The 14,445-nt window shown below is 41.2% G+C and overlaps 1 protein-coding gene across 5 annotated transcripts in view; it reads left to right on the forward strand.

Moving 5' to 3' along the window:
* The window catches only part of PXDNL (peroxidasin like), a 291,171-nt gene that overhangs the window by 230,028 nt on the left and 46,698 nt on the right, over window positions 1-14,445 (forward strand). For 4 of the 5 annotated variants that reach the window (XM_073331210.2, XM_073331212.2, XM_073331213.2 and 1 more), the window contains one exon: window positions 12,283-13,786. In XM_073331210.2, coding sequence (XP_073187311.2) covers window positions 12,283-13,786 — 1,504 coding nt within the window. The remainder of the gene's footprint in view (window positions 1-12,282; window positions 13,787-14,445) is intronic. The other variant, XM_073331214.2, reaches the window with a different exon arrangement.

The raw sequence follows: 14,445 nt of genomic DNA on the forward strand, positions 1-14,445 counted from the left end.
ATGGATCTTGGGTAGCAGATAAAATACCCCTGGTCAGGATTCTAGGTGTGTGTCTGTACAGATTTGTTCTTGTGCTTTTTCAGGGAGTTTCTGGAGCAGATGGTGTAGTTTCTTTTGGTAACCCTCAGAGGGTAATGGCTTGTAGAATGTGGTTTTAGAACACTAACCCAGGAACCTATCCTTGCAACAAAGCCCATTGCCAACTCTGTCCACATATCTATTCAGGGGACACCATCACCATCATAGAACCTAATCACATCCGCCACACTGTCAGAGGCTCGTTCACCTGCACATCTGCCAATGTGATGTATGCCATCATGTGCCAGCAATGCCCCTCTGCCATGTACATTGGTCAAATCAGACAGTCTCTACGTAAAAGAATAAATGGACACAAATCAGACGTCAAGAATTATAACATCAAAAAGCCAGTCGGAGAACACTTCAGTCTCCCTGGTCACTCAATTACAGACCTAAAAGACGCAATACTACAACAAAAAAAACTTCAAAAACAGACTCCAACGAGAAACTGCTGAATTGGAATTAATTTGCAAACTGGACACCATTAAATTAGGCTTGAATAAAGACTGGGAGTGGATGTGTCATTACACAAAGTAAAACTATTCCCACATGCTTATTTTTTCCCGCTGCTGTTACTCACACCTTCTTGTCAACTGTTGGAAGTGGGCCATCCTGATTATCACTACAAAAGGTTTCTTTTCTCCTGCTGATAATAGCTCACCTTAACTGATCACTCTCGTTATAATGGGTACGGCAAAACCCATTTTTCATGTTGTGTGTGTGTGTGTGTGCATATATATATATGCTAAAACCCACTTCATCAGATGCATGCAGTGGAACATACAGTAGGTATGTATATGTATATGTATATGTGTATGTGTATGTGTGTATGTATATATATATATATATATATATATATATATATATATATGCATGCATCTGATGAAGTGGGTTTTAGCCCACGAAAGCTTATGCTCAAATAAATTTGTTAGTCTCTAAGGTTCCACAAGTACTCCTCGTTCTCTTAACTTGTTTAAGTGATTTTTGACTTGTTCTTTCCCTACTTTAGGCTCTGATCCTACCTCATGTTCACTGGCATTCACTATGTTAGATGTCCAATCGCCACCAACCTTCTTGGTGAAAATCGAAACAAAGTAGTCATTAAGCACCTCTGCCATTTCCACATTTTCTGTTATTGTCTTTCCCCACTCATTGAGTAATGGGCCTACCCTGTCCTTGGTCTTCCTCTTGCTTCTAATATATTTGTAGAATGTTTTCTTGTTACCCTTTATGTCCCTACCTAGTTTGATCTCATTTTGTGCCTTGGCCTTTCTAATTTTGTCCCTACATAATTGTGTTATTTGTTTATATTCATCCTTTGTAATTTGACCAAGTTTCCACTTTTTGTAGGACTCTGTTTTGAGTTTTAGATCATTGAAGATTGCCTGGGAAGGTTCAGTCCCCTGACTCAACCACTCTATAGTGGCTTTCCTTCACTATGCAGTGAAACTACCAAAAGGGAAGCCTTAGGTGAATTTCACGCATAGAGAGCTGAGTAGAAAAATACTCACCTAAGGGTACATTAAATGTTTCCCTGAATTTTATTACTTTGACTCACCAGGAGTCCTGAAGAACACTTTGAAGTCATTGTAACAAATCAAGGCATTTTGTGAATAATGTAAAAGGTGTTAAAAGTGCATCTGGATGGGAGAATACAAGAGGGAGATGGCATGTGTTTAATGAGGCAATTGTTCTCTATGCTAAGAGCTTGTTCTAGTCCAAGAAATGCAGAAACATGATAGCTGCTGCTAGCATTTGACTAATGGAATCCTTTTAGCAAACTTGTAATCTCTTTCACTCTATAAACAACAATGCTTCTTGTTTCCTATATTTGATTTGTTCACCTAAAACACACTTTCTGCTCTCTCCACTTGGTTTATTTTTTTCCATGGCATTGAGCACTGTTCTGCCTGGAATTCTTTATGAAGAATGAGTGCAGGAAGGATTATGTACAACATTCCTTTTCAGCTCTTACATGGCTAAGATGGTATGGTATCTTTTTTCACATAGTCATAGTTACAGGGCTAACTGCCCTCTTTCCTCGGCTCTCTGAGAGCATGCAGTTCAGGTCTTGGGTATCTTGCCCTTATCCATCTTTGAGTGCAATTCTACCACTTTTAGACTGGAATCTGGGGACAACAGATCGTCTGTGCCAACCATGGTTACCGAATAAGCCCCAGTAGATATCTGCATTTCTTCCCTTCTGGAGCCTGTAACCAGTGATTCAGAGAATAACAGCCTTCTTATGGTTATTAGAAAACGCAACAAATCATTAGGGAGAGTGATTTCAAAGTCATGTATTTAGTCTCATGTAAGCCTTCACTACAAGCTAAATTAGATGGGTTCCCCATTTGAGTTGCAGAAAAAAAAAAGCCAGAACCAACATAATCCTTTTTGGAAATTCGGGCACTGTTGAAACTGAGCCAAGTGTCAGTTTGTCTCTCAGACAGTGTGTCCACTAGTCTATTGTCTACTCTCCTCTGACATTCCAACACACCATCTTAGAAATCCATTCCATAAACCCCATTTTGGGGTACAGATCATCATTCACCACTGAGCACCCCCACATTCATCTCTCACATAATATTTTGGGAGTTTTCAGAATGTCTGTGACACAATTAGAAAGAGATATTGGTGGTGGATATATAAACGTCATTTGTAGAACATTGGTTCAAATTGCACCTCAAGTTCATAGAGACCAAACACCATTAGAATCTGTCAGTTCTTCTCACTCACCTGGTGCTTTCAGTCCAGTTTCTGGTGGGTATATATTCACATCAAACAAACCACAGTTACAACTAGCACTAGGTGGCTCTCTTGTTTGCAGCCTCAGAGAATGGCTTAATGTGCATGATGATATCGGCTGGCTGGAGTGTCATTCTTAGATTCTACATTGGAACCCAGCCAATCTAACAGCCCAGATGTGGATGGTCAGGTCAGATATGTCAGTGAGGTGGTGAGGAGAAGTTTACATGGTCTATTCATCTGTTCTTTCATTTTAAGTGCCTTGTAGGTCTGTGGTTTTTTATCCCTTTGAAATTGTTATATTTGTATGGTTGCACACACTCTTAAGCTTCCAGCTCCCCTGCGGTAGCCTGGCATGGGTGGAGACTCATGTCTCTCTCCCTTCTGCCTGGGGTATTTCCAGGCTTCACAGTTCCTTGCCTTCACTATGTTATTCCCAGCAGAGGCAAGCTGCCCAGGCATTCCTGCTTGCTTTCTCTTCAGAGATGGACATGAGGAATTGTCAACAGTTATAAGTTACCACACAGTTCTTTCTATGCAAGCCTATTTTATTCTTCTGATAAAAGCACTACAGAGACTACAAATAAAAACAATAGAAGAACCTACATGCATGCTAATGAGCATACCAGATATCATACCAACCAAAGGAGTCTTTCCAAACATCACCCAAAGGGTTTATTTTCTGGTGATAAATTCATTACAGTTTCAGCTCTGAACAAGCACCTTAAAACATGTTTAGTCCACACTTTATACAGTTATGGGGTCTTTGAGATGGACTTTTCAGAACCAAGTAATTAGTAGACAATGGGTTTTCCTCTCCAGGGCATAGCTTCAAAAGGATGGATTTGAAGTGGGTTATTTGCATTCCCCTTACTCCCAGTTGCTTCCTAGTATATCCTCTTCACAGATATTGTTCCAGAAAGCCTTTTGATAATAGGAATGCCAAAAACACACAAAGTTGCTTTCTGTGGTAAAAATGTGCAACATAATTACATGCCAGCATACTTCAGAGTGGAACTTGACCGCATTCTTACCTTACATGATCACCTTGAGAAGGTAACTGCAAAGTTAAAAATGAGAGCCAACATAATTTAGAAACTAGCAGGTACAACCTGAGGTGCACCAGCCTCAGAGATGCGAACATCTGCAATAGCACTTGTATTTTCAGTAGCTGAATATTGTTCACCCATATGGAGCAGATGTGGCCACACGTGACTTGTTGACATACAGCTGAATACAGTGATGTGGTGCATCACTGGAACCCTAAAGTTGACACCAACGCCATAGCTACATGTTCTGTTTAACTTTGCTCCCCCACTGATACGCCGAATTGCTGCAACACTCTGTGCACCTCAACGAATCCAGGAAAACAGATGTCTTCCTATCCACCAAGACCTTGACAGTGCCCCCGCCCCATCTCTTAAGTCTTGCAAGCCTTTCTGGGAACATCCACTTTGCCTAATGCAATCAGACTGTGATCAGAAGGAGGTTTGGAAAGCAGATTGGGCTAAACAAGACTTAAAAAATAAGCACCTTGTGCTGGATCCCATGCAGAAGGTTCCTGGGTTCAATCTTCCATAGTCATCTTGGTCAACTCTGAACCGAATCCAAACCAACCTTGGTAGATGTAGACATCTAATGCACAAATGGAAAATTAAGGACTCCCCAGCAAGTGAGTGTGGTTCCCTATGACAAACCATCAAACATATTACTACCTAATGCCCAATTTATGAATATGAAGGAGGCCTCACTGCAATAAATTCTGCTACTTCTGATGTAGCCATTTGATGCGATAAAGTTCAGGTGAAATTGTAGTTGCTTGTCTACACCAGCCATACGGAAGAAGAAGAAGAAGCGGAGAATTTAACTGAGTGACTTTGTTCCTGAGTTTCAGAGATCATGTGGAGGACCTCAAGGCTTCAGCAGGGGGTGTTGGGGCCTAAATTGGAGGACTTTGATGGCACAGCTGTATTCCCTGAAGTGTAACTGTCCATGTCTGTATCCTCACTGCTGCTTAATGCAAGATTACAAATTTATAATTCTCTGGCTCTTCCTTCAGTATCGTAATGAAAAGCACTGCAAGGTGGAACATTAAAAAAACCCCTCTATTGCTGTTCTTTAATATGGAGTTAATATACAATCATACCATTATTAAAACATAAGAATGGCCATGCAGGGTCACTCCAACGGTTCACCTAGCCCAGTATCCTTTCTTCTGACAGTGGCTGGAGCCAGATGCTTCAGAGCATGCATGCGGCCCGCCAGGGTAATCTGCTGGCGGGCCACGAAACAGTGTTTACATTGGCCGTCCATAGACACAGCCTCCCGCAGCTCCAAGTGGCTGCGGTTCACTGTTCCCAGCCAATGGGAGCTGCAGGAAGTGGCACGGGCCACAGGGACATGCTGGCTGCCGCTTCCCGCAGTTCCGGTTGGTCGGGAATGGCTAACTGCGGCCACTGGGAGCTGTGGGTGGCCGTGCCTATGGACGGTCAATATAAATACTGTTTTGCGGCCCATCAGCGGATTACCCTGATGGGCTGCATTCGGCCCACAGGCTGCATGTTGAGCACCACTGGTTCAGAGGGAATGAACAGAACAAAGCAATTATCAAGTGATCCAACCCCTGTCATCCAATCCCAGCTTCTGTCAGTCAGTGGCTCAGGGACCCCCAGAATTTGTGGTGGTGTCCCTGGCCATCTTGGCTAATAGCCATTGATGGACCTATTTTCCTAATTCTATTTTGAATCCATTTATACTTTGGGCCTTCACAACATCCCCTAGCAACAAGTTTCACAGGTTGACTCTGTGTTGTATGAAGAAGTATGTCCTTATGTTTGTTTTAAACATGCTGTCTATTATTACTATGTAATAAAATGTGAAATTAATTTAAAAATTAAAGGGATGATTGTCCCTTTGGCCCCTCACTGGGTAGGGGCTTACAGGGCTTCAGAGTGAGGAAGAGACAGGAATTCCTAATTCTGTTAATTCTATGGATCCAGGTGGGATGGAACACCTGAGATTGATGGAGCTTGGATCTATCAGATGTGGGCAGCTGGTCCTCTTTGTTGTTCCTCTGTCCCTCCTTTCACACTGGAAAGATACTTCTTTAAGAGCCTGCTGTCATTGATTCTGTGTATATGATTTATATATATGATATTATAACGCTATATGATATTGTTCTGGATGACAGGTGAACCGTACCTGTGATCAATCTGTGGGCACTTCTTGTCAGCGAAAGGCCTGAACCAGAGTCATAGAATTCAAGGTCAGAAGGGGCCACCAGATCATCTAGTCTCCTGTACATCACAGGCCACCAACACCGCCCAGCAACTGCAAACCCAACAACTGAAATTAGACCAAGGTATCACAGCCCTCAGGAGACTAAACTAGTGTATGTGACAGGCAGAGAATAGGAGGGACTGAGGTGTGTCTATGCATGAGACTCCTGCAGTGGCAGGGAGTTGGATAAATTATATAGACCCAGATGATCTAGGAAAGCAACCTGCACCTCATGCTGTAGAGAAAAGTGAAAAATCCCCAAGGTCACTACCAATCTGACATGGGAGAAAATTCCTTCCCAACCCCACATATGGCTATCAAATACATGCTGAGCATCTGAGAAATAACCAGCTAGCCAAGCACACGAGAAAGCGAATTCTCAGTACCACCCCAGAGTACTGGCTCACCTCATTGAGTGTCCTGTCTCCAGCTGTGGCTATCTTCGATGCATTTCTTTCAGATTTGAATCCCATGATTCACCGCACTTTTTACTGGACCACCTGGTTATAGCACCCCCTGTTTACCAACTCTATTACCTCTATGGGATCCAACTAGATTTGGCATCTGCTCTAGAATCTCCAGTGACAGACAACAAAGCTTGTTCAAATCACTCAGAATGATTTATTTGTTTATAGCATCCTCCTTCCCTCTGGAACTAGCCACACCCAATTCCACATCTGCAGAGGTAAGCTTCAAAGGAATTATTGTGTCCAATAGGCATTTTTCAGTAAGAAGAAATTCCAGCTTTTTCTCAGCGCTAATAACAAATATATTTACTATAAAACCAGTCTTTGCCTTGAGTTTGTTTTCATGTTACTTTTTAATCTTTAATATAAAAGATTCAGAGGGGTGACAACTTTGCATGTGCTGATGGAATCTGAACTTCTAGTTCAGAAATTATGCATCTTGTTCCTGTACACGTTTCAGAGTAACAGCCGTGTTAGTCTGTATTCACAAAAAGAAAAGGAGTACTTGTGGCACCTTAGAGACTAACCAATTTATTTGAGCATAAGCTTTCGTGAGCTACAGCTCACTTCATCGGATGCATACTGTGGAAAGTGTAGAAGATCTTTTTATATACACACAAAGCATAAAAAAATACCTCCTCCCACCCCACTCTCCTGCTGGTAATAACTTATCTAAAGTGACCCCCACCCCCCTCCTCAGACGTTCTTGTTAAACCCTGGATTTGTGCTGGAAATGGCCCACCTTGATTATCATACACATTGTAAGGAGAGTGATCACTTTAGATAAGCTATTACCAGCAGGAGAGTGGGGTGGGAGAAGGTATTTTTTCATGCTTTGTGTGTATATAAAAAGATCTTCTACACTTTCCACAGTATGCATCCGATGAAGTGAGCTGTAGCTCACGAAAGCTTATGCTCAAATAAATTGGTTAGTCTCTAAGGTGCCACAAGTACTCCTTTTTTTTTTCCTGTACAGGGTAGTTAATATTAAAATAATAATTTGTTTATTATGTTCTATTATTTTATTCCAGGTAATTTGCTCCAAAGCACCCTTCCTCTCATTTACCTTAGAGTTTATTCTTTACTGCTATTATGTTTTAAATTATAATTTAAATGCAATTCATCTACAGAGTTCATATAAGTAGACATGGATCTAAGTAATCACTATTGTTGTTTGAAAGAATTGGTCCTACTAGACCAATTGGTTGTGTTGTGTTGTATTGTATTGTAAACTATTGGTTGTATATTGTCATTCCATTATATCATAACTTGGAGTTAATCAGAGGCAAAGAAAGTTTGAGGTGTATTCCTTTCCAACCCAGCATGTGAGGCATTACCAGTTTCCCTACCTCTCACATGGCTAGTCCGGGGCAGGGATATAAATGGAAAAGGGAAGCTGTTGCACAGGTGGCTAACTCATAGACATTAAGGTCAAAACAGACAATCATGATTATCTAGTCTGATCTCCCATAAGTTGCAGGGCACAGAACCTCACCCACCTACTCTTACAATAGTGCCATAACCTCTGGCTGAGGTACTGAAGTCCTTGTTGGGATTCGCTCAGAGACCTCTTTCCACTCAGTTTCCCAAGAACTCAGTTCGACTCCAGCTTCCGTCACTCAGGTATCTTTATTTGGCATACGGCAGTGTTACACTGAGTTGATCAGATTCAAAGACAGGGGGAATAGATGCAGGGTACATCACAGCTTCAAAGTTACACAGAAACCCTCTCCTCTTACGATTAGAAACATATAATTTCATGCCTAAACTTGTTGTTGGACAGTTTATATCCATTTGTTCTTGTACCAACATTGGCCATTAACTTAAATAACTCCTCTCCCTCCCTCGTGCTTATCCCTCTGATATATTTATAGAAAGCAATCATATATCTCTTCAGCCTGCTTTTTGTTAGGCTAAACAAGCCAAGTTCCTTAAGTCTCCTCTCGTATGGTAGGTTTTACATTCCTCTAATCATCCTAGTAGCCCTTCTCTGCATCTGTTCCAGAATTCGTCTTTCTTAACATGGGAAACCAGAATTGCACCCAGTATTCCATATCAGGTCTCACCAGTGCCTTGTATAATGGTAATAATACTTCCCTGTCTCTACTGGAAATACCTCACTGGATGCATCCTAAGATTTAATTAGCCTTTTCACAGCCATATCACATTAGCTGCTCATAGTCATCCTGTCATCAACCAATACACCCAGGTATTTCCCCTACTCTGTTGCTTCCAGCTGGTACATCCCCAACTTATAGCAGAATATAACTGACATACCTATGGTACAGTCCAGACTAATGAGTAGACATATCACCCTGTCCTCTAAGATGGGGTGTCAAGGTTCCTTCCCCACACTGAACTCTAGGGTACAGATATGGGGACCTGCATGAAAGACCTTTAAGCTTATTCTTACCAGCTTAGGTTAAAACTTCCCCAAGGTACAAACTTTGCCTTGTCCTTTAACTGTATGCTCCCACCACCAAGTGTTTTAAACAAAGAACAGGGAAAAAGCCCACTTGGAGACATCTTCCCCCAAAATATCCCCCCAATCCCTACACCCCCTTTCCTGGGGAAGGCTTGATAAGAATCCTCACCAATTTGTACAGGTGAACACAGACCCTTGGATCTTAAGAACAATGAAAAATCGACCAGGTTCTTAAAAGAATTTTAATTAAATAAAAGGTGAAAGAATCACCTCTGTAAAATCAGGATGATAAATACCTTACAGGGTAATCAGATTTGAAACATACAGAATCTCTCTAAGCAAAACCTTAAATTACAAAAAAGACACAAAACCAGGAATATACATTCCATCCAGCACAGCTTATTTTACCAGCCATTAAACAAAAGGAAATCTAACGCATTTCTAGCTAGATTACTTACTAACTTAACAGGAGTTGTAAGGCTGCATTCCTGATATGTTCCCGGCAAAATCATCACACAGACAGACAAACCCTTTGTTCCACCCCCTCCTCCCCCCAGCTTTGAAAGTATCTTGTTCCCTCATTGGTCCCCCTTAGATTTCATTGGTCATTTTGGGTCAGGTGCCAGCGAGGTAATCCTAGCTTCTTAACTCTTTACTGGTGAAATGGTTTTGCCTCTGGCCAGGAGGGATTTTATAGCACTGTAGACAGAAAGGTGGTTACCCTTCCCTTTATATTTATGACATGGGGTTCCTTTTCCATTGCTTTACAGCTGTAGCCTCCAGTTTGGACTTCTCACAAACAGCCTCCAGCTATGTCTCTGTGTGTGTTGCAGCCCACCAGTAACACCTTGGCTCTCACCAGCCTTGGTTATACTGCAAGGTGACCAGAACACACTGTCAGTCTTAGATTTCCCCCCAGAAATATATGTCCTGTACTGCCCTCTCCAGGACAATACAAGTATGTTAAGTCCATTATTTATTTAAGATAATACTATGCCATCTTACTAGTTCTTCAGACATTTCAATTTAAACACACCGGATTAGATAAAACAATAAAGCAAGATTATTAACTACAGAGGGATAGATTTTAAGTGAATACAAGTAATGAGGAATAAAAGTCAGAAATTGTTACAAGAAAAATAAAGAGAAAACACAACTAATGCCTACCTTACTAAACTATGTTAAAGTCAAAGCGAAGTTTTTCTCTCCACATGCTTTCAACAGTCTTACTGGCTAAACTTCTTAGGCCAGGATCCCTTCTTCTGTTTAATGGCTGCTCCTTTGTCCCATTTTGTGCAGTGAATCGATGGACAGAAAGGGAGGAAGAGGGGGTGCGTTGGGGTGTCTTTTTATAGTTTGTTGCCTGTTTTGAGAAGCATTTCCAGCTGGGAGAAAGGCAACAGGCAGTCTGTGTGGAAGGCAACTCCATGCTGTTTCTTTGCTAAGATGTAGATTTTGTTTGCCCTTGTCCCCTTTCCTGCCAAAGAATGGCCACTTAGCAAGTAATGGCCTATCAGCTTCACATATAACACTGCTGTATGCATTTTGCCATGATATTACTGGTCAACAAACTGAGTTTTTAAATATCTCACAAGGCATACTTTATACAAAGATTATTGCAATAGTGTTCAGGATGTGGACACGAGTACATTCCGTCACAACTACCTAAGTACATGACCTTGCACTTTGCACTATTAAATTTCATCCCATTTCTATTACTCCAGTTTTCAAGGTCATCCAAATCTTATATGATATTCTGGTCCTCCTTTGTATTGGCAATGTTTCCCAACTCTGTGTCATCCACAAATTTTATTAGCATACTCCCGTTTTTGTGCTAAGCTTATTAATTAAAATGTTAAATAAGATTGGTCACAAGACCAATCTCTGAGAAACTCCACTAGGAACCTCCCTCCACACTGACAGTACACCTTTCAGTATGACCTGCTGTAGTTTCCCCTTTACCCAGTTTCTTAGTAATGTACATTTTATAATGGAGTTTATTACAAGAGAAATTTATTGTGGGCAGAGTGTGGCACTGATGTACAGTGAGTTACAATGGAAATGTGTGGAAGAGCTTTAGAGGACTGTTTTCACTAGTGAAAATATTATAAATTACTGAAAGAACATTCTGATTTCTGCAGGGTATTTTTGTGTGGTTTATGGAACTGGATAAATTAGCTATGGAGAGGATATAAAAACCTTTTACCAGTAGTCTATCCCATGCCAATCCTAGATTCATTCCTACAGTATACTTTCCAGTGCTTTATTAATTTATTCAGTTCAGTTTTAAATTACTGAAATGATGGATCATTCACCACCTTCAGTGGAGTGTCTTCTATAGGTTAATATATTTTTCTGTTTAAAGGCGATTTTCCAATGTTCAGCCTGTTTTTCCTTTGTCCAGTTTCCTCCTATCAGTTTATTCTCATCCCCTGGTGCATTCTTTCTCTTTAATGTTTCTATCCGCCAAATACTTGTAGACAGTTCTAATATCTCCCTTAGCCTTTGTTTGGCCAAGCTATTATGTTTCTTTTTATCTTTCTTCATAAATCAATCCCTTCAGCCCTTTAAATATTGTCAGTTGTTCTTCTCTGAATTTTCTCCAGTTTATCTAAAACTTTCTGTCATTCAGGTTCAAGAACTAAATGCAGTATTCTCGGTCTGGTTTCATCAGCGATTATTACCTCCCTAGTCCATGACACAATGTCTCTGCTTTAAAAACAGAAACAAAATAATTTTTTTGCTCTCATATTGCATTGCTAGCTGAAATTTAATTTGCACTATCACTCTTAGTCCTCTTTCAGCATTACTGCCTTCCAGATATCTGCCTCCCCTTGATAAGGCTTCTCTCCCTCCTCCCTCATCTTCCAGCTATATTAGCTTGCGTTTTCCATCTTAAATATTGGTTGGTTGTTACCTGCCCATATTTCAGACCTATTTTATATAGTTTTAGCATTTCTGTATATTATTTTTTAGCCCTCTCTGGTATTCACATCACGCCGCATTTTAGCTGTTGTTGCTATCACTTCAGTGTTTCCTCCACAACCCATTCCTGCCCCCTGTTTAAATCAATAGGAGATTTGCCATTAACTTCTCCAGCAGCAGGAGCAGACCCACAGTCTATCAGAAATTCAGTAAGGCCTATATCATGACAAACACTTTATGATAAAGAGACTTCTATCCAGGTATAAACACCATTAATTAATATTGAACTTAAGAATCTTATATGGATTCTTACACTTCTCTTTTATATGAGATCAATTAATTTCTTCAAATGTTGTGTTTCAGAATTTCGCTACAATGACCTGGTTTCCCCACACTACCTCAGTCTGATTGCCAATCTCTCTGGATGTACAGCTCACAGGCGTTTCCCAAACTGCTCTGACATCTGTTTCCATCAAAAGTACAGAAGCTACGATGGAACATGCAACAACCTACAGCACCCAATGTGGGGTGCCTCTTTGATTGCTTTCGAACGGATCCTTAAACCTGTGTACGAAAATGGCTTTAACTTACCCAGGAGTGTCAGTCATGACTCTTTGTATAATGGCTATCCTCTTCCACTACCAAGGCTTATTTCAATAGAAATGATTGGTACAGAGACCATAACTCCTGATGATAGGTACACTCATATGCTTATGCAGTGGGGCCAGCTTTTAGACCATGACTTGGATCAGACAGTGCCTGCACTGAGTATGTCTCGTTTTTCTGATGGACAGTCTTGTAGCTCAGTGTGTACTAATGATCCACCTTGCTTCCCCATCATTATTCCTCAGAATGATCCCCGAGTGACAAATTCTAAGTGTATGTTCTTTGTTCGCTCAAGCCCAGTTTGCGGTAGTGGGATGACTTCTTTAATAATGAATTCAGTCTATGCAAGGGAGCAGATAAACCATCTAACATCATATATCGATGCTTCTAATGTTTATGCAAGCTCTGACAGGGAGTCAGAAGAGTTAAGGGATAATACAAATCAACATGGTCTCCTCAAGGAAGGCCTGCTTGTCCCATCTTCTGGAAAGCACTTATTACCATTTGCCACAGGTCCCCCAACTGAATGCACGAGAGATGAAAATGAAAGCTCCTTACCTTGCTTCCTTGCAGGAGATCATCGAGCGAATGAGCAGCTGGGCCTCACAGCCATGCACACTTTGTGGTTCCGTGAACATAACCGCATAGCAAGGGCACTGTTGAAAATGAACCCACACTGGGATGGAGATACTATTTACAATGAAGCCAGAAAGATTGTTGGTGCACAGATGCAACATATTACCTATAGCCACTGGCTACCCAAGATCCTTGGTGACCATGGCATGAAGATGATGGGTGACTACAAAGGCTATAACCCCAATGTCAATGCCGGGATTATTAATGCCTTTGCAACTGCAGCTTTTAGGTTTGGCCACACATTGATCAATCCGATTCTTTATCGTTTGAATGAGACCTTTGGAGAAATCTCACAAGGGCACCTTTCACTTCACAAAGCTTTCTTTTCACCATTCCGGATAATCCAGGAAGGTGGCATTGATCCACTTCTGCGTGGTCTTTTTGGTGTTGCTGGTAAAATGCGAGTACCTTCTCAGCTTTTGAACCTGGAGCTGACCGAGAGGCTTTTCTCCATGGCACACTCAGTGGCTCTGGATCTGGCAGCTACGAATATCCAGAGGGGGCGTGACCATGGGATTCCTCCGTACGTTGACTATAGGGTTTTCTGTAATTTAACCTCAGTTGAGACGTTTGAGGATCTTCACAATGAGATTAAAGAGCCAAAGATTAGAGAAAAGCTGAAAAAGTGAGTATTAGTGAAAATACTCTTATTGTGTGTGATACATGGCAGTTAATACTATATCTTAATGTCTCATCAGAGGCCATGGCAAGTCTGTTTGTTTTTAAATGGTTTTAAAATTGCTTAACTGCAAACTCCCTCTTAAAATGTTAGTCACACACCTCTCTCCCTCTCCATGCAATTTTTTCTTGTTTTTCAAACAAGATGATTGTGATCTCTCTTCTTCCAGATCTCAATCTCCCTTCCTCTATCTTCCCTCAGCCTTTCTCAGACCTTTTCCTTCTTCTTCCAAATAACTGGCACTGACCTCTTTTTGCCTGCTCTCCTCAAGTGCTCCACCTACCTCTTTGATCCTATTCCTCTCCCATCTGAACTCTCTTACCCCCACTTTTAATCTCTCCTCTTCTCTTCTAATTAACTTGTCATTCTCCTCTGGCTTCTTTCCGTCAACATACAAGCATGATAAGGTTTCCCCATCCTCAGTCCTATTTCTCTCTCCAGCTATTCTCCCTTCCTTCCTTCTTTCCTTTCCTCTCCAAACACACTGGATGAGCCATTTATAGCTCTTTACCTGAGTTTCTTTCCATCATCTCCATCCAGGATCCCCTGCCCCCAGTCTGGCTTCCACCCTTTCCACTCCACCAAAACTGCTCACACAAGATTTC

This window comes from Lepidochelys kempii, chromosome 2, assembly GCF_965140285.1.
Source record: "Lepidochelys kempii isolate rLepKem1 chromosome 2, rLepKem1.hap1, whole genome shotgun sequence".
Taxonomy (NCBI): Eukaryota; Metazoa; Chordata; order Testudines; family Cheloniidae; genus Lepidochelys; species Lepidochelys kempii.